The sequence below is a fragment of the Candoia aspera genome, chromosome 18 (assembly GCF_035149785.1).
Source record: "Candoia aspera isolate rCanAsp1 chromosome 18, rCanAsp1.hap2, whole genome shotgun sequence".
In the NCBI taxonomy this organism is placed as follows: domain Eukaryota; kingdom Metazoa; phylum Chordata; class Lepidosauria; order Squamata; family Boidae; genus Candoia; species Candoia aspera.
This window is the reverse complement of record NC_086170.1, coordinates 90,689-116,205: the sequence shown is the minus strand read 5'-3', so window position 1 is coordinate 116,205 and position 25,517 is coordinate 90,689. Positions and strand designations below refer to the sequence as shown.

The 25,517-nt window shown below is 53.6% G+C and overlaps 1 protein-coding gene across 1 annotated transcript; it reads left to right on the top strand.

The window, feature by feature from the left end:
- The first annotated feature begins 1,463 nt into the window (after positions 1 to 1,463).
- On the top strand, positions 1,464 to 24,759 carry CCDC30 (coiled-coil domain containing 30). Its single transcript, XM_063317624.1, has 21 exons — positions 1,464 to 1,679; positions 2,442 to 2,588; positions 7,574 to 7,694; positions 8,768 to 8,946; positions 9,460 to 9,549; positions 10,166 to 10,331; positions 10,968 to 11,099; positions 12,008 to 12,144; positions 13,271 to 13,516; positions 14,735 to 14,904; positions 16,096 to 16,303; positions 16,387 to 16,542; positions 17,590 to 17,799; positions 18,445 to 18,596; positions 19,054 to 19,219; positions 20,198 to 20,319; positions 21,055 to 21,196; positions 21,604 to 21,740; positions 22,010 to 22,124; positions 22,541 to 22,608; positions 24,387 to 24,759. The coding sequence occupies exons 1-21, from the start codon at positions 1,464 to 1,466 to the stop codon at positions 24,592 to 24,594; spliced, it is 3,288 nt and encodes a 1,095-aa protein (XP_063173694.1). The 3' UTR covers positions 24,595 to 24,759.
- Positions 24,760 to 25,517: the final 758 nt, after the last annotated feature.

Here is a 25,517-nt window from a genome sequence, read left to right as displayed (position 1 = left end):
GCCCTTGGGCATGATAGGGTTAGGGTTACCTGGTGATGTAACTAGGATCAATTGGAATTTGTACCAAACTCCATGGTTCAGTAATGTTCCAGTGTTCTCTCTTTGTTCTGGAATGTGTCCATCTGGCCTTTCCATGGACCATGAAGTTATATGTTTCCCTGTTCTTCAGCAAGAAAAATGTCAAATGTTATTTTTGACCTGGTATTCCTAGTTAGTTACTCTCCTGGGAAACCAGTCTGTGAAGTTGTGCTTGAGATTGGCTTGTTGATTTGGGAAAGACTTGAGACAAGGATGATTTGTAGCCATCACGCTGAGCCAGACTGTGTGGCTTCTTAGATGGCTAAAATCTTCCATCACCTAAATGCCTTAGGAAATGGGAATTGTCTACTGTGTTCACACAACCTGCTTGGCTATACTTAAGATGGTTCGCCGAAACACCTGGCTATGCTTTCATGACATGTGAAGCCCTACAGAAGCAAGCCATGTTTTGATTTGTCTGTTAATAAGAACCCAGCTGTAAAAACTGTGGCCCTGCCTTTGCAAACCGCATACCTGTGAAGCTTCTTTAATCGAGTTTTAAAATTCACCTGGAAAAGAAATCTGATGCTTGAGGAAGGGCACGAAAACGGCCAGGGTGGGATTGGAGGACATCTCAGGGGCTTTGGAATTATAAACCAGAAAAGCAGAACTCTGAAACTGTACTGTGCTCTGCAAAGAAATTGTATGCGCTGTTCTAGCTTGTCCGGTGCATCTTTGGCTTAGCACATGCCAAGCAGTACTTTGTTCATAAACATGGATTTTGGGCTTAGCCGTACATGCGTACCACGTTATGATGGCTTGTTTTGTAAAGAAGGGTTAAAGCAGCCTGTTACCTTGGTGCAACACATGAAGCCATTCATTCATTCCACTGCCCTTCACACAGCCTGGCACTGGACAGGCCTTCGGTGCTCTTCCTGGGGAAGAATTTTCCTACCTCAGCACTGTGGGGAATCCCTGGGATGCCGGAGCATGACACCTGGTTTGCACCTTTAGGAAAGAGGCTGCATGGGATGGAGCACTGCAGGGTGCAGATGTAAAGGAGTGGGTTTTCACCCCTGTGTGAATTCGGTTGATAATGCTTTTAAGCATCTTGTGCTGCATTTGTAAACCGGGTTTCAAGGCTTGGGTTTCGTCCTCTTGCTCCCTTTCCAGGCGTGGACTGCGGTGGGGTGGGCTTCACGTGATCGAAGAGCGGCCTCGGGCCCTTTCGGGGGCAAGCCCCCCGTTGCTGTAGCTAAGCCCCGTCGTCAGGAGGCAGGCTGGAAGGAGATCGGGAGGAATCCGAAGCGGGTTCTTTAAAGGGGCGCGGCCTGTTGCTAGGGATCCCGGGAGGGTCTCCGCGCGCTCGGGCCGCGTTGCCATGGTTTCGCGGCCTTGCCTCGGGCTGCGTCCCTCCCGGGCCGGGGCGGCGCTGCCGATCCCGCATGGAGAAAGGCCGGCCGGTGAGTGCGGGGGCCGGGCAGGGCGGCGGCGGCGGCGGCCCGGGTTGCAGCAGCCTTCGGCGGGAAGCGGGAGGCCTGGACGCGGCGGGCGCTGGAGAGGTAGACTGCTCCTTCCCGGGGAGGCTCCTCTTGGGGTCCCGGCGCGGGCGCTTTGTGGCTCCTGCGACGAGGCCCCTTGGGGAGGGTTGGCTCGCCAAGGTAGGCAGGGTCTGTCCGGGGCGGCTCCACTCAGGACTCACCAGCGTTTTTTTCCTTAAACACGGCTAGAAATAATGGCTTATTTATTTATTTTATTCCACTTCGCAATGGGTGGCTAACGAAGCTGAAAACATCGAATACAAAAAAAGCAACTTAAATGTGTGTGTGTGTGTGGAATATATATATAGTGGGGGGTTAATATGTGTAGAAAAGTAGCTAAAGGAAAAAGAAGAAACGAAAAAGCCAAAATTTGGGAGTCAGGAGGCATACAAATGGGATAAATAAAATAAAAACGTATCTGTGTGTGGGCATATGCACGCACGCACGGATGATACAGAGGTGGATGGACTTCTTGATGAATTGGACTGCAACTTCCATCTTCCCCAGCCGTTGGCAGTGCCAAGTGGGGGCGAGGTAGATCGATTTGCCTGTTGCCCCCTTTTATTTGATTTCCAACACTGCCCGCCTTGCCAGGGCGACTCTGGGCGGCTGACGGGATTTTAAAAACCAAAAGCAAATTGAGCTGATTGATCCAGCACTGAATCAAAGCAAAAAAGGGTAATCCCAAGAAGAGCGACAAGGACAAGAACAAACCATTGAGAAGACCTGGCTTCCAGCATACTAAGCCAGGGTGGGTTCAAACCATGGCTTGCCCAGGCCACAAACCATGTTACGCCAATGCTCCAGGCCCAGCTGTTCAGCCCTGATGGCTTCCTTGCAGAGTGGACTGACTTGGATTTCTGATGCTTTTCTCTCCAACAGCAGCCAGGGGAGGCCGGAGGAGGAGGGGATGCTGCTTCCCCCCTGGAGACCCAGCTGGCCCTCGCATGGCACTGGTTCCTGCGTGGCCAGGAGGAGCTGCGGAAACTGGAGGAGCTCCGGCAGCAGCTGGCAGAAGAGATGCGAGAGGTGGGAGCCCTGCCTTCAGGCGCCGGGCATTGGGGAGGGAGGAGATGACCTTGAATTGCACCAACGGGGCCCCTCTGGAACGATTAGGCTGCCCCAAGCCTGAGGGGCAGAGCCCAGACCCCGAGACCCTCTAAAATGCCCCCCCCCAATTGTACAGGTAGTTCTCGCTTAACCACCATAATTGGGAACGGAATATCAGTTGCTAAGCGAAGCGGCCATAAAGCGAATCCGACCCAATTTTATGACATTTTTTGCAGCGGTCATTATGTGGCCGTTAAGCAAATCATTCCCCATTGATTTTGCTTACCGGAAGCCGGCCAGGAAGGTGAAAAATGGTGATCGCATGACCATGGGACGCTGTGATGGCCATAAATGCGAATCGGTTGCCAAGTACCCAAATTGTGATCACATGACCGTGGGGATGCTGCAACGGTTGTAAGTGTGAAGACTGGTTGTGAGTTGTTTTTTTCAGCACCATCGTAAGTCCAAACATCACTAAACAAATGGTTGTTAAGCGAGGACTACCTGTAATTTCAAACACAATGGGAGGGAAAAGATGCTTGTCATTCAAACACAGCGTAGGTTTATTCTCAGAAGGACCAAACAGCCCTGGCTTCCAGGCACAGGTGGAAACTTGGGGCAATGCCCGATTGCAGTTTCAAACATGGGCAGTTCACGAATTGGATAGGTGCCCGACTGCAGGTGTATTTCGCGCTGCTTCTTACTCAAGGGAATGCCCTGTTTATCTCTCGTGGGGGCAGCCTTAATTATAGTTTTTGGACAGTTAGGTGGCCATGATTTGCTGAACCCGGAGGACTGTTGGGAGGGTCTGTACTAGAAGCCCCACTGCCTTGCTCCTCCCCCTGCAAGCAATTTGTGTAACAGTTTTGGGAACTACACAGGGTGTAAACAGTGCTGTTTTTCACATCGCTTTCTCTCACTTTAGCCTCTTCTCACCCTGTTTCCAAGTGTGTTTCAGCACCCGTGGGACCTATAAACATTAATTTGTCCATAGAGACAGGACAGGAGTTTTATAGAACAGGCTGGCCAGGTCTTGGTGGATGATGGAATTTTCAGTGCCCGCCGCTTTGGAGACACACACTGTACTAAAGCACAGTATGTTTGATCATGGTTTCTTGAAGAAGTTACATCACTCTCAGTGACAAACCATGGTTTGCAGATCACAGAGGCTTGGTTGATATAAACCAGGTCTTCAAACAGAGGCTGGGTAGCCATCTGTCAGATGCCCCAATGGATTAGAGCAGTCTTCCTCAACCTTGGCAACTTTGATATGTGTGGATTTCAACTCCCAGAATTCCCCAGCCAGCCATGACAGCCAAGTCTGTCATAACATGCCAAGCAAAGTGCAAAAGAAGCACAAGATGTGGGATCCAGGCAGGGATTGATATGGAGCTCTGTTAGACATTTTGCTAGGGACTGGAAAAGTTATAGTCCTTATTGAGTGACCAGAATTGGGACTGGCAACTTGGTTGTTAAGCGAAGCAGTCACCAAGTGAAACCACGACTGTGCTTATGGTCTGACTTCAGCTTTCCTTTGCATTATAGACCTGGGAAGGTCATAAATGCAAGGACTGGTAGCAAAGTTACTTGTTCATCATCATCGTAACTGCGAATGGTCACTGTACAAGGTGGTCGCTAAGCGAGGGCTGCCTGTAATTATTTCAAGTCATGCTAAAGTTTAACGAGTGAGAGCTCAACATCTTTCTCCTGATCTCTCCTTGGGAATATCTCCCCTCTCAGCTTAGCCTCCTTCTCCAGGGCTACTCTGCGGCCAGGATAAATTCTGGGAGTTGAAGTCCACCCATCTTAAACTTGCCAAGGCTGAGAAATGCTGCTCTAACTTTCCTGTTGTCCTTTAAGCCTCCCCAGAGACATACACAAACCCAGCTGTGTCTTTTTGTTCCATTGTATGTCCTGCTTTTCTTGGAGTTGAGAGAAGCCATTGGGTTTCCTGGAATCTTGGTGTCCCGGGCACAGGTGCGATGCCAGATGCCCACAGGGAACTTCCCGGCGCAAACTCCATTGAAGGAAACGGCCTCCACATAGGAGCACCTCCCGAGTCCTTGCGCCTGTCTGATCTGGTGGTGGGAAGGAGTCTGGGCGAGTTTTTCCCCCACAGCCTTCAAAGGAGGGAGTTCAGACAATGGGAGCGACAGCAGGCCACGCCAAGGACAGCCTTCCTTTCTCAGAAGATGATCCATTTCCTTTCCCAACCCGCGTCATCAGGGGAAAACTCGCCCTGGCCGTGTGGCCCTCCAATTTGTAAAGACTCCTTTTCCTCCCGCTGAGAGGAAGGGCAGGCTATGTAAGAGAGCTGCGTTCTGCTCTGAACCAAATATTCGTGGAGTGGATATCTGGGTGTGTTTCGTTTGTTCTCCGACTTCTGGTAATCAGAGGGGCAAAAGATCAAAAATTAACATCGTGGGTTGGTGGCCTGTTCCGCTGACGACCCCGAGACTTTTGTGGTGTAACAATAGCAGTAGCCTCTGTGTGTGTGTCTGTTGGTTGGCTGCAAATTTGTTTGCATTTTGGTTCGTGAAGTTTGGCAGGCGCAGGTGGCTTCGGCCATCTCCCCTGGGCATGAGCCCTTGCTGTCCAGAGGCAGAAATCTGCAGAGGCCCCCCTTCCCCAACTGAGGCCCTGAAGTAGGTGGTACCTCATAGCATCATCACTGCTTCAGAGACACGAGACAGTCTAGAGCAGTGTCTCTCAACCTTGGCAACTTTAAGATGGGTGGGCGTCAATTCCCAGAATTCCCCAGTCCACACATCTTAAAAGTTGCTAAGGTTGAAAAGCACCGTGCTAAGGCATCTTGTTTTATTTGGTTCTGGCGCTGCATTGGGCGAGGATTCAGCTACTCTGGTTTGTCATATAGGTAGTCCTCGACTTATGACCGTTCATTTAACAACCGTTTGAAGTTACAATGGCGCTGAAAAAAGTGACTTATGACCAGTCCTTGCCCTTAAAATCATCACAGCGTCCCCGCAGTCACACAATCAAAATTCGGGCACTTGGCAACAGGCATGTATTTATGACAGTCGCAGCATCCCAGGGTCATGTGATTGCCATTTGCGACCTTCCCAAGGGGCTTCCAACAAGCAAAGTCAATGGGGGAAGCCAGATTCGCTTAATGACCACGGCAAAAAAGGTCGTAAAATCAAGCACAACTCACTCAATGACGGCATCACTTAGCGACGGAAGTTCCGGTCCCCATTGTGGTTATAAGTCGAGGACCACCTGTACATGGACTGTGGCTTGAAGGGTGAACTCAGCCAACTGCGATATTCCTTGAATCATAGTTTTTTAAAGGCCGCTGGCCACCAGTCACTCTCCGTAGGGTTGGAAGAGCTGTTTGCAGGTGGGGGGCGGCTCTCGGGCAAATTTGCAAAAAGTCCCCAGGTCATCAGCCCTTCGAGGTAGGCCAGGTCAAGAAACAAACCGTGCAGGGATTCTGGGAATGCTCCTGTATTGCTATAGGACGGGACAGCAAGATCTTGAACGCCTGCCCCAGTTTCTCTCCATCTGTTCTTATAGTAAATGAAACCAAGGCCAGGTTATTTTGCTTTTTTCCCCTCACATTTGCTTCAGTTTCTGCACTGTGTAATCTTAATGGTTCTTTTGTACCTTTGGCTCTAAATTCCTTTACAGATTTAGATATTTATTAGAATATTTTTGGACCACCTTTCAGGAGAGAACACTCCCTCCCCACTGTAAAACATAAGCATAAGAATCTACCTAAAACCATCAAAAATTAATATTGATACACTAGTTGAAATGAACTGCGCCGTACAAAACTTATTTAATGTTACTGGATAATACAGATGTTAAAAAACCAAATCTTCAGGTACGTATGCTCTGAAACAGTCTGCAGAATTATCCTAAAGCTTCCTCTTCTGGAACACGAGCTGCTTGTAGCTCCGTTAAATTCCATCTGTCGGGATCTGTTGCTGGGGCCTTTGAAAATAAACCAGATCCCGGCTCTTGATCTCTCGACTGGTTGCGTGCAGGTAGCACAATAGTGCTCCGACCAGTGATCCGTTGTGCCCTCTGGAGGAACACGGCTTGAATTTCTGGTTACGGAGGTTTCTGCACCACGGATGGCCGCAGCGGGCTGGTGGGACTAAAGGGATGCTTTTTGGCAGAGAACAGAGCCAGGCTGCCATCTGGCGACACTCAGGCAGAATCTCAAAAGTTTTCTCCTTTTCAAAGTTTCTAAGCTCTTGGTTGGCCGTGTCTGAAATTTTACACAATGTCAGGGGAAGATAAGGAATGATGGCTGGGGAATTCTGGGAGTTGAAGTCCACCTGTCTTCAAGCGGCTAAGGTTGAGAAAGACTGTTTTAACCCCTCCCCTTCCCCAGGTTGCAGCAATGAGGGGGTTGGACTGGAGTGCGGTGGGTGGCCAAGGAATTAAGGTGCTGGACCCGGTCTGGGGAAACTCAGCCTTAAGCCCACTTTCAGCCACAGAAGCTTTCTGGACGCTGTAGGAGGAAAGCCACGTTAGTCCATGGTAGCCCAAAACCTGAAGTTCAAAGGCGTCAGTTTTCGAGATTCAATTCCTCATCATGCCAAGACCAAGCTGGCTTGGTTTGCAGAGAGCACACTTAGCCACGACGACATTCCGGATGGCAGGAATCCAGTCAGCTGTGCTTTTTCAGTCAACCCTGGTTAGGACGGGTATGGCTTAGAGCAGCGCCTGGTGCCAACTCAGCTGCCCCGGCGCAGTGCCCTCCGTGTATCCTTTTCAACCAGGAAGAGGCAGCCCACAGGTGCCATCCAGGCTGTCCACTAAGGGCACTCCCAGGTTGTGCTGCTGGCACCGCTGGCCAGCTAAGGTGGCTTCTGATGCTGAGCCCCTGGCGTCAGCTGACGTCCCCGGCACAAGGGTGCTGGGCATCCGTGGCCTGGGACCACGCTCGGCTGATGAAGCAATGTCCTCTAGTTGGACAGTCCCTCTCCTTTCAGGTGGAGAATTACGTTGATCATGTCCGTACCTTGACCGAGGCACGGGATGCTCTGGCGGCTGAATACGAGAGGGAGAACGAACAGCTGAGGATGGAATTCACCCAGCTGCAGCTCGAACACGGTACCCGTCCTTGGCTTCATTCCGAAGTTCTCCAGGTGGAGGGGAATTTCCTTGCTGGAGGGGCTGGGCCTCCCTGGGGGGCAAGGAATGAACCGTGTGTCACGCTGTTGCCGCACAAACCCTAACCCTCCCGTTCTCGCAGGCAGCACTGTGCGGCAAGCAGAAAAGGTGGAGCCGGTGTTGTGACGTCACAGCGCTTGCTTCCTTGCGTGCCTGCCTGCAGCCTCCTTTCCTGGAGAGGCCCTCTTGCCTTTCTTCCCCCCATCCCATCGAAACCTAGAGTTGACTGCTTTGCTAGAGCAGAGTCCATTGCCTGTCAAACTGAGACCCCGAAGCGGAGGGAGAGCCAGCAAGGGTGAACCCAGCCGCTCAGCCTTTTTCTTCTGTTTGCACTTCAAAGCGTGGCTTAATCAAGAGGCGAAGTGTTCTTATTTCTGCGTTTGTTAGGATTATTATAGCCTGCCTTTCCTTTAGGGGCTCAAGGTGGCATACCTAGTTCTCCCCCTGATTTCTTCCCCCCGTACACAAACAGCCCTGCGAGGTAGGCCAGGCTGAGGGAGAGCGGCTGCCCAAAGTGCCCCAGGGAGCTTTTGTGGCTGGGCGGGGGCCAGAAATGCATGAAGGCCAACATGTTTTCCACTGCATCGTTGTGGTGTGGCGATTCAGGGCCCCAGGAGCATGGGAGGTTTCCATTCTGCAAGGCAGGGAGAGGCTCAGGTCGCCAAGGATTTGAGTGCAAGGGGCGGGGAGCCCTTTGTGATGTTCAGGCCGGCCGTTCCCTGGACCACGTGCCTTGAATTCTGGGCAGAGCTCTCCATAAAAGGAGAGGCTGTTGGAAAGGGCCCTCCCATCCCAAATTTCTGGACTCTGCTCGCGAAAGTAATCCTCCTGGGAGAGGGAATGTCTAGAGCCCAGAGAAGGAGCAGGGGGCTGTATCTTAAGAGTGGGGCTGCGCGCTGTGCTGAGCCCTGGGGCCCTCTCTCCAGGTGTTGGGGAGCAGCAACGGGATGCCTGCGGGCCACGGCCAGCCCACCCTGCTCTAAGGGAGGGGCCTGCCTTGTGTGTCCCCACAGAGTCCCAGCACAAGGAGGTGGAAGACATGCTGGGGCAGGAGGGCTTGCTCAGCATCATGCACAGCAGCCCCGGCGAACAGGTCGCCTATCTGTTGGTGGAGAGGAGTGCCCTGCTGGAGAAGATCGAGGCGCTGGGCGGCTCCCCCTGCCCGGGAAGGGCCTGCGTGGCTCCCCTACAAGTACACAGCTCTTTCTTTCAGCTCTGGGGGGCACGGAGGAGGGAAGGCTTCAAAGCACAGGGCCCCGGGGCAGATGAGAGGGCAGAGACGGGGATTCCCGCCAGCTGCTTTGTCAGAAAGGCGGCCAGTTCAGTTCGTTCAAGAGGTTTATATCCTGCTTTTTGTTCAGGAGCCCAAGGCATGTGAAACAGGTGGAAGGGGGCAGAAAGGGGGCAGGGGGTTTCTAGCAGCAGAAAGATGGTGGAGTCAGCTACCTCTGGCCCATCTCCATTCATCTTCCACCTGGGCCTCGGGAAGCCCTTTGCCTGGGGTTTCCCTGTTCCCCTTCTAGAGCGCCCGCTCGCGAAAGCTCCCCAGGCAGAACAGTTTTCATGGTTTTTGGCTGCGAACAGAAGCAGCGTGTCATAAAACCGAGAGAACGACAGCCATCTGAAGTCAGAATAAGGTTGTGTTGAAGCCAGGCTGAAACCTTTTTTTCTTTTCTCTCTCTCTCTCGCTTTTTTCTGGCTCGAGGGCGAATTGAATCAGTTCCATCAGAGGTCAGATGAGGAGCTCCACGAGCAGCAACAATCCACGACCCACATCAAAGCGACGAAGAATAAAGTAAAAAGACACTGAGTAGAATAAGAAAGGAAAATACATTGATCCGGTCAGAGGGTAGAGAACAGGCTGGAGCTGTGATATATTTTTTAACAGATACCAGTAGTCCTCAATTAATGACCATAAGTTGCTAAGCAAAGCAGTCATTAAGTGAATCTGATGTGATTTTATGACCTTTTTGTGATGGTTGTTAAGTGAAGCACCATGGACATTAAGCAGACCACATGGTTGTTAAGCGAATCACACAGTTCCCCATTGATTTTGCTTGCCAGAAGCTGGCTGGGAAGGTCAAAAATGGCAATCACTAGACCATGGGACGCTGATGGTCATAAATGTGAACCGGTTGCCAAGCACCCAAATTGTGATCACGTGACCACGGGGATGAGCAACAGTTGTAAGTGTGAGGACTGGTCATAAGTAGTTTTTTCCAGCATCATTGAAGTCCAAACTGTCACTAAATGAATGGTTGTTAAGCAAGGACTACCTGTAATGAAAACCTCTCAGTTGTGGCTAGAAAAAAGCAGGATTTTATAAGCCCCTGCGCTTGTGTCTTATACCTCTGGGAGCTGTGAGCTGTTCTTTCTCCAACTCTTGCTGAGAGACATGGTTTGTCTTGTAGTCTCCCTCCGGAGAGCTGGCAGGAGGAAACACCATCCATGGGAGTGCTGAGCAAGGTTTGGATGAAGCCCCAGGCAGGCTTCAGAGTGCCCAGGATGAGATCCCGGTGTTGAACGAGGAGCTGGATGTGCCAAAGGGAGAGCAAGGGAGGCTGAGTGACTCGGTTGGTAGGTCTTCAGCACGATTCCTTGTTCCCTCTGGAGCATAAAACACGCAACCGGGGTGTGAGTTTGTGATTCGGTGTGCTGCGCCCTCCCAGCAGATGGGCACCTGCAGGAACCACGCCATGGCAGCCTGTGCAATTCCAGCCACAAAGCTCACGCTGCTGGAAAACGTATCAGGCCAACCCCAGAAGGAGGCAGAGAACGTACACAGCATGGTGTGGTTCTGGAGGAGAAGTAGGAAAGTGGGGTGTCAATGAAAGATCCTGTTTGGGATCCATTAGGACTTCCCTCGCTTGAGAGGTTCAGGCTAAGATGCACAGCTTTTTCTTTTCTTTTTTTCTTTTCTTTTCTTTTCTTTTGTGCACAGCTGCCAAACATTGTGTGTTTGGCCCAGTAGAAATTCTGGTCTGTGATAAATTCTCATGATCCCTTGAGCGACGCAAGGCAGGGATAATTCACCCTGCCATGGGAATTCTGGGAATTTGGGAGCATACAAGGCCTTGAGGAGACGGCCCCAGGGCGCCACCCCTCATTTCTATGAAAACATTACAGTAATTCCAGGGTTGCAGTAATCTCTCCTTTCCCACACAATTAATACTTCGTTCTCTTCCTGTGTTTTTTAAAAATCTCTTCGGTCAGGACCAGGACCTGAGATCTGGAAGGAAGAGATGGATACGGGGAAAGACAGGGCTGAGCGGCCCATTGAACAGTTTGCTCCGTGTACAGACGCCAGAAGACATCCCATCTCGGTTCCAGATCCCATTCCTGGCGGTAAGCAGAGAGGGGCTTTTAGGAACTCCACGCCTGTCCCCAAGGGGACTTGCTCTCCCAGTTTCTCTCCCCCGCCCCAAATTTGCCGTTCAGAACTAAGAATGGCTCCGTCGTGAAATGCTTCAGCAAATCCACCCTTCTTTGGACTGGGGGCGTTGCTACCAGCCAGATGTGTTTTTTTTCTGGAATTCAGAATCCCTTTCCCAAACAAAAGGCTGGAAAACTGCCAAGGAAGAGCAATGTTATTTCCTGATTTGTGGTGGGGGGAGTTGATGGGGTTTTGAAAGAAAGAGATCCAGTTCTTCGAGGCTTTGCTAAGGCTTAATGCACCAAGGGAGACCCCCCTCCTGCCAGAAAGTAAGAGGAAAATGTCAGGATGTCCCTGGCCCAGCTACCTTTTATACCACTACAGGTAGTCCTCAACTTACGACCACAATAGGGACCAGAACATTTGTTGTTAAGCGAGGCATCACATGACTGCACCCCATTTTATGACATTTTTTGCAGCAGTTGTTAAGCGAATCACACGGTTCCCCTTTGATTTTGCTTGTTGGAAGCTGGCTGGGAAGGTCGCAAATGACAATCACATGACCCCAGGTGCTGCAACGGTTGTAAATACATGCCGGTTGCCAAGCACCTGAAGTTTGATCACGTGACCATGGGGACGCTGTGATGGTCGTAAGTGCGAGGACTGGTTGTAAGTCACTTTTTTCAGTGGGGAGGGCACTTTTTCTTTTGGGAGAGATGGGTGGTAATAGAAATTTGAAAAATAAATAAACTTCAGACGGTCGCTAAACGAATGGTCATAAGTCAAGGACTGCCTGTACTCTAAGTGTTAAAGGGTGACATAACAACCGTTGTGACATACTAAGCAAAGCCTGCCCAAGCAACTTTGCTATTCCCTTTAGCTGCGTTGGAGAGAGAAATCCTGCTGCTGCGTGACCGGCTTTGCTTTCTGGAGGCAGAGAGGAAAACCTCTCTGGGTGACACGTTGCCTGGCACAGACACAGCCGAAGACCCCGGAGGCTGCTTTGGGCACATACACGTAACCCCTCTCTCTCTCTCTCTCTCTCGCTCGCTCGCTCTCTCTCCCCGCTCCACTTTCTCCTGGGAGGCCCAGGGCGTTCCCGACGGACTCCTTCCATCGGGACCCTCCCCGCAACCCTTTGAGGAAACCGCTGGATTGGTTGAGCCAAGACGCGTTTTGGGGGGTCTCAGACAGGCCTTTAGGATGTAGTGTGAACCTTGGTTAGACAAACCCCACACCCCCTGCCTTCAGCTTAGGAAGCTGAACGAGGCAGCACAGGCCAGCCCCTCCAGTGCACAGAGTGGAGCTGATCTCGGTGCAGTCCTGCCCGTCAGGGACTGGACTGAAGCTTGTCTGGTTCAACCCCCCAGGACCTCCTGGAGGGGCAGGATGAGAAGGACCCTGCTGTGTAATGCTGCAGAGCAGTGTTTCTCCCCCTTGGCCGCTTGAAGATGTGCGGACTTCTGGCTGGGACAGTGTTTGCAGTTCTCCCCTGGAAACCTGCGATGGGCTTTGTGGGCTTCCTAAGTAGTGGTAGTTAGTCTTCACCAGCCAAGGGGAAGCTGCCGGGGTCTGAAATCGGTCCGTTTTGCATGCAAATCTTGCGATCTTACACCATTTCTGACATCACGGAGGAGGTGGGGCGGGGGGAGGAGATGGCGTTGCTGGAAGGAGTTGGTGGGAAGAAGCTTGTTTCCAGAGCTGCTATTTAAGAATAAAATTGGTGCACCGATAGAAACACACACACCCCTCTCTCTCTCTGATCAAGATCTCCCCTTTAGAGTCCGAGATGTGCAAAGCCCAGGAGATGAAACCCAACACGGGTGAGGAAGAAGCGATGAAAGAAACAGTGGATTGCCAAGAGGCAAGGAAGAGCATCCCATGGTGTTTGCATGCCTTGGATTGGGGATGAGGCGGATGACCTTGGAGCCCCGCTGTGGCCGCTGGATGGCCTTCCTTTTGGAGAGGCGAATCTGTGTGATGCTGACAGCTCAGCTGCAGAAAGGGAAGGGCTGGAAAATAACACCAGAGGAAAGCTGAAAGGACTGGATCCTTTCCAGCCATCGTGCTGTGATCCAGAGAATCGATAGGTTCCTCCAAGGAGATGCCCCAAGGACTCACAACATTTACAGTGCAATCTTAGGTTTGCCTGTTCCTCATTAATCCCTGTTGGGTTCAGATGAATCTCTTCTCTAGGCTCCCATTTCTGATTTGGTCTGTCCCTCACTGGTTTTCTCGTCTGTTTAACCAGGAGCTGCACAACTACAAGTCAGAACTTCTCCATCTGTATGGCGAGCTCCAGGTGTTTCAAGGGGCAGCAGAGGAGAGGGATTTTCTGCACCTGACTCATGAGAAACTGCTGCAAAAGAACGCACTGCTTGAAACCAAGGTGAGCCCTGCAGCAATGCCAGTGGGCTGGGGGTGTGCACGGCACAAAGTTTTGTCCTGAGCTCAGGGTAAAACAGCCTCCCTCAGAATATTCTGTGTGCTCTGTTATTCTGGTAGAACAAAACACAAAAGGTGTTGAGTGTTCTTCCGTAAAAGACGACGCAAACTCAAATGTAGGTTGTGTGGTAGTCCACACTCAGTGCTACCTGCCACCAAATTCTACCAAAATACTGACCAAAAGGATGATTTTTCTTAAAATACTGTGCAGATCAGTACAAAAATTGTGCTTATTTTGGAACGCTGTATTGTTTGCTTTGAGGGTTTTACAGTTGAAAAACTATAAACCATTCCTCTTGGTTAATTTTTCTGTAAAGGAAGACTACCTACTTTTGCTGCTGTGGCAGGAAAAACAAAGGTGCAAGAAGCTTGTTTTCAGTTTCCGTTGCGTCTTCAAGTAGAATTCTCAGCACACTGTAGTATAAAACGCCCCATCTTGTTCTGAGCTCGGAACAATCATTCCCAGCTTTCTAAACCTTCAGCTTGGGAAATACTGTCCTTTTTACAAAACATAAATCAGTATACAAGTAGTCCTAGCTTAATGACAGTTTATTTAGTGACCGTCCAGAGTTACGACAGCACTGTTCCTTGCACTTAAAACCGTCGCAGCGTCCCAGCAGTCACATGACGATTCAAGCACTTGGCAACTGTTGCACACTTCCCACAGTTGCAGTGTCCGCAGTCACATAATTGCCGTTTTTTACCTTCCCAGACAGGTTCCAATAAGCAAAATCAATGGGGAAATTGTGTGATTTGCTTAATGACCACGTGGTTTGCTCAACGACCATGTGATTCACTTAACAGCCACCACAAATATGGTTGTAAAACCAGATTCAGTTTTGCTTAATGACCACATTGCTTGGTGACCAACATTCTGGTCCCAGTCATGGTTGTTAAGCGAGGACTGCCTGTATTTCTCTTGAACTGAAGCCCTGTGAGCATGGTGTCTAACACTGATGAGGAGAAAATAAGGGAGAGGGGCCACATTTATCATCCTGATCAACTTGGCAGTGTGGTAACTATGCCTTGTTTCCATGTGTACCCTCAGTCCAGTGAGGGCACACGTACCAGGTCAAGAATAAACGTGCTTCTTTTTCGGACACAGACACAAGGCAATGTGATTCAGTTCAACACTGCCGTGTTTGCGTCCTTAAATCCGCAGGTATTGGAGCTCTCCCACGAATGCGAACGCCTGAACCAGTGCATGGTGGGAGAGAGGAAGAAACGGGAAGGGGTTTTGGCCAGCCGATTATCGTGCCCTGAGCCCCCAGTGATGGCGCAGGTTTGTGGAGAGCAGATCCTGAGCCAGGCAGGAGGCAGAGACCAAAAGCGGTAATTTGAACTGTCTCCATTTCAACATCTTTCAGTTGGAACGTTGAAATACTTTGAAAGAAGCTGATTGGTGTTGTACTGAACTTCCCTGCTGGGAAGAGGTTCCGCTAAATCAAAAGGAAATTATTTCCTGCAGAGTATTACTCTTTCAGGTGGTGTGCCAGAGCATGCGCAGAGTCTTTTCACAAGCAGAAACGTTAGGATCTTGCTTTAGACACCGAGTCTTACCCCTGTTTGTCACAAGCAATAAAAGCGCAAGTTTTATCACAACCATTTTTCACCCGTTCCGTACCTGAAAAGGCTCCCAGATAATATCAGAGGAGAGACAGGTCTTGTCTGCGTGCTTAGTCTGAAAGACATGGCACGCAAGGAAAAGGGGAATTGGAGGGAGAAGGAAAGAAACATGCTCAGGTGCCAGCGTACGAGCTGGGCTGAAAAGAGTTCAGGAAGCAAGATGGGCTGCGGATCTCTCAGTAAAGGGAAATAATGGTTCCTGGGTGGGCCAGGGAGAGCAGGGTGGGGGGTTTCCTGCAGAGATCCTCTGGGGGGGAGAGGAGGAAGGGAGACCCCCCACCCCACTTTCTGAGAATCCAGGGCATCTGGAACCAGCCCCCCTTCCAGCTTGTCCCCTGGCTTCAAGGTGTCCTGGCACTGCCCCATTCTGATGTCACCCACTGACATCGTGCCTGGCCCGATGGGGCTGGGGAGCTGCTGCCACCGGCCCCCAACAGCAGGGCTGCTGCAGACCCCACTCTTCCTCCGCTCTCACGAAACAGGCCACAGAAAAAGCCGGATCGAGGCACGGGCTTTGTCCTGCAGGACTGGGGGCTCTGGGGAGCTCGCTGTCGGGGAGACCCTGGGTTTGGGGGCTCGCCTTTCCCCTTTTCTCTTGAAAGCCTCTCCCACCCCAAAGAAGGTGGGGTGACTTTAAGACGCCCCTCCACGTTTGTCACATTCTGGGTCTGGTGGCACCATGGCCCCCAGAATTCCCCGAGGACACCGTCGCCCACCGTCGTTCCCCCACCTTAGTTCCTTGTGCCAACCTGGCCGGCCGGGAATCCAGCTGTCGACCTCTGTGGTTTTGCAGCTGTGAGGCTCCCTCCGGCCATGTGCAGGGGACAGGAATGCATTTCCATGGGTGACGCCTCCTTTCTCTGCCTCTTGTCTCCCCCACCCTCCTTTCACATCCAGCATTCCACTGTTAGAAGCCAGCAAGATGGGAGAACCAGAGAAGTGGGCCCAGGGCCAGCAGGAAGAGGAGGCCCAGCTCCTGAAGGACATTCTCGCGCTGCAGCGTCAGCTGAGTGCCCACCGAGACACACCCGGGGCTGGCTTTGGGCTGGCTCAGCCCCGCGAGCCATGGGTCTCCCTGGGGAGCGCCTGTGGTGACACGGAGCAGGTAAAGAGGGGCGCCACGTGGCAGGAAGGGAGCGTGGCAGGAGGGGGCGGTGGCTTCTTTTACGGCCTCCCCTCTGCACACAGGGCCCCCCCCACAAGGAAGAGCTGCGGTGGCTGCGGTGGGACTCCTGGGGGGCCCAAGGCCCCTGCGGCTCTGCCGAGAAGCAGCTGCGGCTCGAACAGGAGAAGAGCTCGGAGCTGAAGAAGCAGAACCTGGAACTGCAGCAGGAGAACGTCAAGGTGCATTGGGGGGGGTGCCTCGCAGCACACAGGGGGGGCGTCTTGTTTCAAGTCTCTGTCGTCGCTCTGTCAGAGGAAAGCTGCCCAGCGTGGCCACCGGGTCTCTCAATGGGCAGGGTCCTCGCGGCACAGCAAACCACCCTGGGTGTGGCTTAATCTGGGCTCCGCGAGTTTCGCAAACATGGCCCTGGCCAGTGTGGCGGGCTCCAGATGGATGCCGGTGGCCGAATGCGCCCCATCGGCTCCCTTTGGGGCCTGTGACCCTAGCCCATCGCGGCTGAGAAGGGAGAGAGCGACTGACAGCGGCTTGCATGAAGCTTAAACATCTGGTTGGAGGCCTGAAATTGAGCTCCCAGCTCTTTGGAGATCCAAAGTACCTGGAAGGCGGACTCACGGCCAAAAAAAAAGGGGGTGCGTGTAGCTGGGCTACCGTAGAGGGCAGCCTGGCCTTGGCCTGCCTTTGCAGACAGAGAATCACCCCAGGTTTGGGGTGGGAGAGATGGGAAACCTGGCCAGGTCAGAGGTGTCCTCAGGGTTGGGAGAAACAGTGACCTGGGCAAGAAAGTAGGCCACCAGGTAAGCTAGGGGGGCAGGCAATCTATTTACCCTCCCTTCCCCACTTGCCCCACTTGCAACCGATGGGGATTCTGCCTCTATACAGGCTGCGACCAGCCATGCTCTCCTGTATCACAAGAGGGCAGAAGAGAGTTACAGTTTGCTGCCCTCTAGCAGTCTTCGTGCTGGCTGGGGAATTCTGGGAGTTGAAGTCCACCCATCTTCAAGCCTCCAAGGTTGAGAAATACTGCTCTAGTGGCTGTGTACTGCTCTGCAGCCTGTGTTTGACTTCAGCCCACCCATGTTTTCCTGCTTCTGCACGGTTCCCCCGTCAGCCTGGCCACGGCTGTCTGCCCCTCTTCTGCCACCGCCCATCCTGCCGTGTTTCTTGGGCCCCTGCCCTATTGATCCCACCCAGGAGGGTGGAGGTGGGGGATCCTCTGAGGGTCTCACCCCCCCACCCCGATCCAATGGGACCCCCTTTCTCTTTAGATCCAGGCCGAGCTGAGGCAGGTGCAGGCGAAGCTTTCGGAGTCCTCCAAGGCATGCGCGGCCCTCTCCTCGCAGGGGGAGCTTGGCCAGATGAAGGTCAAGGAACTCGAGCTGCAGCTGCTTCAGCAGTCCCAGGCCATGAAGCAGGAGGCCCGCCTGCGGGAGCAACTGGCCCAGGAGAGCGAGCGGGCAGCCAAGGCCGAGCAGAGGGTTGGTGGCCCCGGTGCAGTTCGGACCCCCCTTTGCGGCCGTCTTTTAAACCTCAATCCTGGGTTGTGGCCGTATTAACTCTCTGCGGATCAACCCTGCTTGACTTCCAGGGCTTTCCTTCTTCTCTCTTTCCTGCTGAGGGGAGGCGACTTGCTTTGATGGCAAACACGGGGGCAGCCTGTGCCCTCCTGGGACTCCTTGAGTTTGAAGCCTTGCAGCTCCCAAGTTATTGCAGGGGAGGGATTTTTGACAACGTGCCCTTTGGTTAATCCATTCCTCTTTGTGGGAGGGGAGTTTGAATTACAGGTAGTCCTTGCTTAACGACCACAATTGGGACTGGAATTTTGGTTGCTAAGCGAAGTGGTTGTTAAGCGAATCGCCACAGGTGTTAAGTGAATCAGGTGGTCATTAAGCAAATCACGTGGTTCCCCATTGATCTTGCTTGCCAAAAACTGGCAGGAACGGTCGAATATGACGATCACGTGACCATGGGACCCTGCGAGGGTCATAAATGTGAACCGGTTGCCAAGCGCCCAAGCTGTGATCACATGAGCGCAGGGATGCTGTGACGGTTGTAAGTGTGAGCAGCGGCCACAAGTTGGTTTCTTCAGCACTGTTTTTTCAGCTGTCGCGGATCCTCTCCAGGTCCTGGAGCTACAGCAGATGCTGGATGAGGCTGGTCAGAAGGGACGGCTCTTGGAGACCCACACCACCGTGGGGAGGAAGCAGCTGGAAGAGGAGGCCAGGGAGAAGGAGGCGGAAGCCCGGCGGCACCTTCAAGAGGAGTGGAGGAAGCGGTAGGAGAGTGCCTGGCCAGGGAAGAATTTGCCCCCTTTTGCCCTGGGGGGGCAGGGGGCTTGGTAACCCAGCTGGGGAAGGAGTCGTGCTGCCTCTCGCAGGAGACGCAGCCTGCAGCCTCCGCAGCCTCTTGCGGGCACGGGCAGCGAAGGCTGGGCACATCCGGAGGGCCCTGAGGTTGGGAGGACAGAGACCTGTGGGGGGCCAGGCAGGGGCCAGGGGGAGGAAGTGCCATGGCCATCGTCGTTGGCACTGGGGGGAGAGGGGCTGGCCACTCCCCCACCCTCAGCCATGCCGGTTTCTTCGTTTTGAACGGGGAAGGGGCTCTCCGGGTGATCGCAAAGTCTGGGAGGCCGAGAGCTGCGGGAGGGAGCTGGCGGATCCCCCCGGAACCAGTCGAGCCCCAGGGCGGGTTGGGCAGCTGTTCCCTCATGGCTCCCCTCGTGCCCCTGGCAGGGTGCTGTGGGAGCAGCAGAGGGACGAGCAGCAGCAGCAGCTGAGGCGCTTGCGGGAGAAGGAGGCACAGCTGCTCCAGGCCCTGGCCGAGCGGCAGGCCCAGTGCCAGCAGCAGGAGGCCCAGCTGCGTGTCCTGGAAGAAGAGCGGAGGACCCTTTCCAAGGAGGTGAGCCATGCAGCCCCCTCCCGCTTCGTGGGGGAGAAGCCAGGCCAGGCCAGGCGGGCACGAGGGGTGGAAACGGGCAGGGTGCTGCCAGCCTCCCTGCCTCAGAGGGAGGGCCATGCTCCAGAAGAGGGCGTTCCAGAACGATGGACTGGGCTAAAGTGGGCCTTGGCAGAGCTGTTCTTATCTTTCTGCGTAAAAAAGAAACAGAATTCCTTCCTTCCTTCCTTCCTTCCTTCCTTCCTTCCTTCCTTCCTTCCTTCCTTCCTTCCTTCCTTCCTTCCTTCCTTCCTCTCTTTCTTGCTCATCTTGGTGGCTTACAACATTACAAACATAAAAATAGTATACATAGAATAAAATTGGGGCAGGGAAAAATTAGTTTATTATCACAAAGTGGGGAAATGTCCACTTTTTCTGTGACTTCGCAAAGATGGGTTTTGCTTTCGGCTCCTGGAGAAAGAAGTTTAACGTGTCGTTATAAAGGAGCCAAGCACATGCCAGAACTATTTAATTGTCACATAAAAAAATAACCCAGATAGTAGAACCTCAGTGGCTTTGGGAAGGCTCAGAGGTAAATTATTACATGTTAGTAATAAATAATGTATTTGCTTGACGCATTAATTGTTACAGTTAAAGAAAAAAAAGTTCAGATGGCCAAACAATTCTTACATTTAAAATAGCCTCAGTTGCACGGTTAACACCGTCTGTCAGAAGCTGGCCTGTGACTGAGACTGGGGTCTTCATGATATCCCACCTGTTTTTTTAGTCTCGGGCGAAATGTGGGTCAGAAGCCATCTGGTTCCTTCAACCCACGTCTTGTGGAGCCCCTGGCAGGAAGTGCCCCTCAGGCATCTCCTCCAGGCTCTGCCAGACCAAACCAGCACGGAACTTTGAGCCGTGAAGGCTCTCCGGGCCCGGCAGAGCGTTGCTCCCCCCGGCTGGGCCAGGAATTACGGCTGAGCCCCCAAATCCTTTTTTCAGTGCCTGTGCTATCAAGCCCACAGCCAGAAGCTCTCCGAGCAGCTCTCTGCCTTGCAGCAGGAGAAGGAGACGCTCTGTGACGAGCAGAGGCAGGTCCTGAAGCAGGTGGACATCTCTCTCAGGTGACCCCCAGCGCCCCGTGGCCCCCAGGCAGGGTGGCGCCTTAGTTGACCCCCGGCTAGAAGACTCGGCTGCCCTTGGTTGCTCTCGGAAAGCTAAGCAGGGCAGGCCTGGGCTAGGACCTGGATGGGAGACAGGCGGCTTCCTTCCGGTAGCCGAGAAGAGTCTCGGGACATGTCCGTGGGACCACCAGGAGGGTCATTGGCTTTTTAAAAGGCATAGATTCGATCATTCCCCTCTTCGGCCATGAGGAGGTCTTACGGAGGTCTTTTCTGGCCCCTCGATACTCCTGACTCAGGCAGAGAGGAGGGAGTGGCGATTCAAAGCAGCAGGGGATGATGGCCCCCCAAGCGTCACTCATGTCCGATCTGGGGAACGGCGGGGGACCTTGAAAACCAGGGCTGCTCGAAAAAGCCGTTTGGGAAATAGAAGCCAAAGGCAGAAGAGCCCGTCGGGCGCTCTGGAAGGCGAAATCTTTCGAAGTCTTGCCTAAAACAAAGCCTGTTAAGAAGGGGTGATTCAAAGCCCCCCCCATCTGTTCTGCAGTTGTGGGCACGGGCATGCCTAACGGGCTGGCGGGCAGACTTAACGGGCAAGTCTGGGGGGCTTTTTCCAGCTGCCCGAGGGTTATGGAAAAGACTCACCCACCCTCGCCTGCCGCCCCTCTGTTGGCCCTGTTGGCAGGCCACCGGGGGCTCCAGGGCCGAGGCCCCTAAGGTGCCCCCTCCCCTCCCCAGGAAATACAATGAGCGGCGCCTCCGCCACAAGGCCAGGCTCCGGCACACGAGGGAGGCGCTGCTGGGCGAGGTGAAGCAGCGCGACGGGCGCATCCGGCATCTGGAGAACGAGATCCAGCTCTCTAAGAGCCAGGCGGAAAAGGTAGCGCTCGGCACACCCCCACTGGCCCTTGCGCGCTCCCCGGACCCTGGGGTGGGCAGCATGTGCCCAGTGCCCCCCCACGGGGGAAACCTGCCCTCCCAATGTGTGAAGGGCAGAGCTAGGTGACCCATGGGCCACGCGAGTCCCCAGGTTGCTTATGCAGGGCCGCTGCAAAGGCTTCCAGGGCAAATTGGGTGCCTGGAGCACCAGCCCAGTGACATGCCGAAGCCCCCAGCCTTGACCCCTGTGGCCCCTGGCCCCCAAGGGCCCCCCTCTTCCGAGGCCAGCCTGTTGAGCAACGCAGGTTTAAGGAGCCCGGTGAGCTCTGAGCCACAGCAGGTGCCAGCTCTGCTCCAGGGAGGGTTGGGGGAGCGGAGGCGAACACAGACACTGGAAACTGCTCCCAGGACCAAACACTGATCAGGCGGGTGACCAGCGAGAACGAGGGCCTGTTCCGAGAGAAGCGGAAGATCCTGCAGCAGCTGCACCGCCTCGAAGAGGCTGGGGAGAGCAGCGGCCAGATTCTCTGCGCCGTTCAGAGCAGGTGAGCGCGGCCGTGCAGCAACGTGCATCGGCACCCGCCCCTCAAACCCACAGCTGGTCCTCCGCTGCATGTCCCTCCCTCCGCCGCATTTGCATGGCTTTTTAAAGCATCCGGGAAGCCCCCCTTTCCTCTGGGGGGATTGGGGGATGGGCAGCCTCTGCTTTGCGGGCCGAAGGTCCAAGGCCAGCCCCTGTCGGTCCGGAAGGGGGGACTTGGTTCCCTCCCGAGCGCCCACAAGCCTCCTTTCGCGCTTTCCCCCGCTTCCCCAGAGTCCAGCTGTTGGAGGGGGAAAACAAGCAACTCCAGGACCGGACCCTCCAGCTGAGCCTGCAGGTCGGGATCCTGGAGCGGGCCCTGCGGACTATCCACGTCCACAGCCTGGAGGTACGGAGAAGCTGGCCCAGGACCCGCCTTGCCCCGCCTTTCCCAAGGGAAGGCGCTCAGGGCCAGGGTGCCCACAGGCAGCCTTTTCAGCTGAGGTCCAGAGCCTCCGTCCCCACCCAGGCCCACAGGCGTCCTCAGCTGGGCAGCACCCGGCTGGTGGGAGCTGGTCCCCGAGGCTGAGCAGGGCCAGGCTCGGCGAGTCCTTTGAGGGGAGGCCACAAGGGAATCCCAAGACTAGAGGCCAAGCAGAGACCGGAAGGGTCAGAACGACTCTCGACTCGATCCAGCCCTCGGACGCCTTCCCCACCTCGGCCGGTTCTCTTTGGGACTCCCTCTTGCTTTTGGAGACTGTCCCTGGGATGGGGGGGTATGTTTTTTAAACAGCCTAATTTTGTACGCGCTGCTGCTTTCCCCAGGACCTGAAAAGCATCAGCTTCCCCGAGGGTCTGCTGCAGAGGAAGCTGCTGCCCTTCCCCAGCTTCAGGTACCACACCAGGGAGGTGCGCCTGTGAACCGGGGAGGGCCAGCCGAGAGCAGCCCCTGCATCACATCGGCACCGGGTGCTCCCTTCCCCACAACAGCCGGGGTCATGCTGCCGTTCCTCCTCGACCCGCCCAAAGCCCCCGGTTTCCCCCGGCTTTTTCGAGCTCTCTGGAGGTGTGCCGGTTCTCATCGTTCCTGCCTCAAGCCTTTGGGCCACTGAAGGCGGTGAACCGTGGAAATAAAAGACGGACCCCTAAAATCCGGTGCGCAGAGTTTGAATCACTGCAGATGCGGGCAACCAGTAGGTCTCTCCGTGGGGGCACGAAGTGCTTCTGAAATCCTGTTTCAGTCGGGTTGCTGACTCCAGATAGCTCCGTGCAGAGCATGCGGCCACACAACTTTCCGAGGAGACCCAGGAAGCTAAGTGGGGCCTTCCTGTTCAGGAGCTCTCTACCTTTGAAGAGCAGTTGGCAGGCAGGGCAGCCTCTTCCCAGCCCTGCTGACAGGCTCCCGGAAGACATGGCTCTGAGCACTGGCAGGGCGCAGAATCCGGGACGATCTGGGCACGCTTCTTTATTGAGAAAAGCTGTTACCAATTCAGAGGCTGTTTGCCCCAAAGAAAAGCGATAGCAGAGCAGGTTTGGAAGAGGGCTCCTCGGGGCCACGGGCAAAAGCCGAGCTCCATCCTCCCAGCCAGGCACGCTCCTGCCACGCTGGATTTCAGGACCACCCAGCCCAGGAAGCTCCCCCCCCCAGTGGGGTATCCCCAAGGTGGAAGGAGGGGGCAGGCCCCAAATTCACAGCCTGCCTCAGACCTCAGCTCAGTCACTCCTTGCCGCAAACCGCTCTCTCTCAATCACAATGTAGTTCTGTAGAATTGGAGGGGGGGCAGGAATATTGATTCTGACTACCTAACAGGGCTGTTGGAAGATGCACTGCAAGCTGGCGTATTTGCTCACAGTTCCCCCTGAGCCTGCCACACAAGGTACAGGTGGTCCTCGACTTACAACCTTTTGTTTAGCGACTGTTTGAAGTTATGGCGGCCCTGAAAAAAGTGACTTACAACCGTTCCTTGCACTTATGACCATCACAGTGTCCCCGCGGTCACGTGATCAAATTTGGGCACTTGGCAACCGGCACGTAGTTGCAGTGTCCCAGTGTCATATGATTGCCATTTGCGACCTTCCCAGCTGGCTTATGACAAGCAAAGTCAATGGGGAACTGCATGATTCCCTTAACAGCCGCATGATTCACTTAACAACTGTGGCAAAAAAGGTCGTAAATTGGGTACAGTCACATTATGCCTCCCTTAAGGACTGTACTGCTTAACAATGAATTTCCCAGTTATTGTGGTCGTAAATTGAGGACTACCTGTAGTTGTAAAAGGAAATGAAATACTTCTAGGTGCTGCTTTCTGTTCCCAGGAGAAAAAAAACTCCTGGGCAGAAAGATAATCATTTAAAAAATAATGGCTGTTGAAACTTTTATAAAATACTGCAAGGCTGTCTAAATGCAACTGTGGAGAGTTGTGGTTTTTTTTTTGTAATTAATTTGAGGTCTAGCTCATCCAGGAAGAACGTCCGCTTCCCTCTTCCACTCGCTTCATTTCCAACCCACAGTCTCTCCCAACTGCCCCGAATCCCAGACTTTGGAGTTAGTCGCCAGCTCAGAAATGGATTCTGTGGATACTCCAGTAGGCCATTTTTGCCCCCGTCTGCCATTTCTCAAGCCGCAGTGACCTCTCGCTCTGTGGGCTGAAGCCGGTCCTTTCCCTTTCAGCTTCTCAGTGACCGAGCTTTCGGACTCCTGCAGCCTTCGGCCAGCCATCAAGGACAGGCAGCCCTCCGAGCCCGTGCAAAGGGCCCTGCTCTCCCCTCTCGCCTTCCAAACGTCTGAGATCAGCTACTTGAACATCACCATCCCGAGAAGCCCAGCCGACCCGCGCAAGGATGAGCCCGGCCGTCCCGTCTGCTGCGACCGGGTCTGAAGGGCCCGGCAAAGGTTGAACAGCGCAACCGCCTGGACGCGTCTTCCCACCTGCGGCTTGTTTTCTACCATGCACCAGACTGCCTTTTGAGATGTTTTGTTTTTTTTAAAAAAGGAAAAAACATGTCAAATGTACTTTTTAAACAATAATTATTTCTTTGTACAACTGTGGCCTCGAAAGTTTAGTTTGTGTCCTGGAGGATGGATGGATGGATGGATGGATGGATGGATGGATGGATGGATGGAAGGAAGGAAGGAAGGAAGGAAGGAAGGAAGGAAGGAAGGAAGGAAGGAAGGAAGGAAGGAAGGGGCTGTGTTGTCCTGTGGGGCCCCACTCGTCATCCCAAGCCTCAGACCTTCATCTTTGCTTCAGCCGAGCAGTCCGACAGTGTCCCTCCCGTAAGATCACATCTGGGATTCCACAACAAAGGGATGTGTTTTAGAGATGGTTGGGCCACACTCCTGCCTTGCCTAACACAGTGGCTGGATTCACACATTGCGCCAAGCCAGGACTTGACACAATACGTGATCCCAGCTATTTTGGCGGGAACGTGAGCCCCACCAGACCTCTCGGCATTAACTAGCAGAAGAGACAGACCTTTTTCTAGAAGGGCCCAAGTTTGCATGTCGTTCCTGCCAGCGCGTTGGCCTGCTTAAAACTATTTTGACAGCCGAAAAACACCAAAAACTCAGGTGCGTTTAACAGCCGAGCTTTTTTTCGGAGGTTCCCACTTCGGGGTGAAAAGCCGGATTCCCAGGGTTAGAACGTTTGGCAATTTTAGGTGCCTAGCCCGTTTTTCACCTTTAGCGAGTGGGGGACGATGGTGAAAGTTTTTCATGTTATGAGGAAGTCTTAGTGAACATTGCACTTTTATATGTCGCTCCTGGAGTACCTGGAAGGAAGCGGGTGTTTATTGTAAATTA

Bases quoted from the DNA above. Each gene is read 5' to 3' on its own strand.
- CCDC30 (XM_063317624.1), top strand. From the start codon at position 1,464: ATGGAGAAAGGCCGGCCGGTGAGTGCGGGGGCCGGGCAGGGCGGCGGC. The intron at 16,543-17,589 runs GTGCATTGGGGG...CTTTCTCTTTAG, and splicing joins TGCAGCAGGAGAACGTCAAG to ATCCAGGCCGAGCTGAGGCA. The intron at 18,597-19,053 runs GTAGGAGAGTGC...TGCCCCTGGCAG, and splicing joins CAAGAGGAGTGGAGGAAGCG to GGTGCTGTGGGAGCAGCAGA.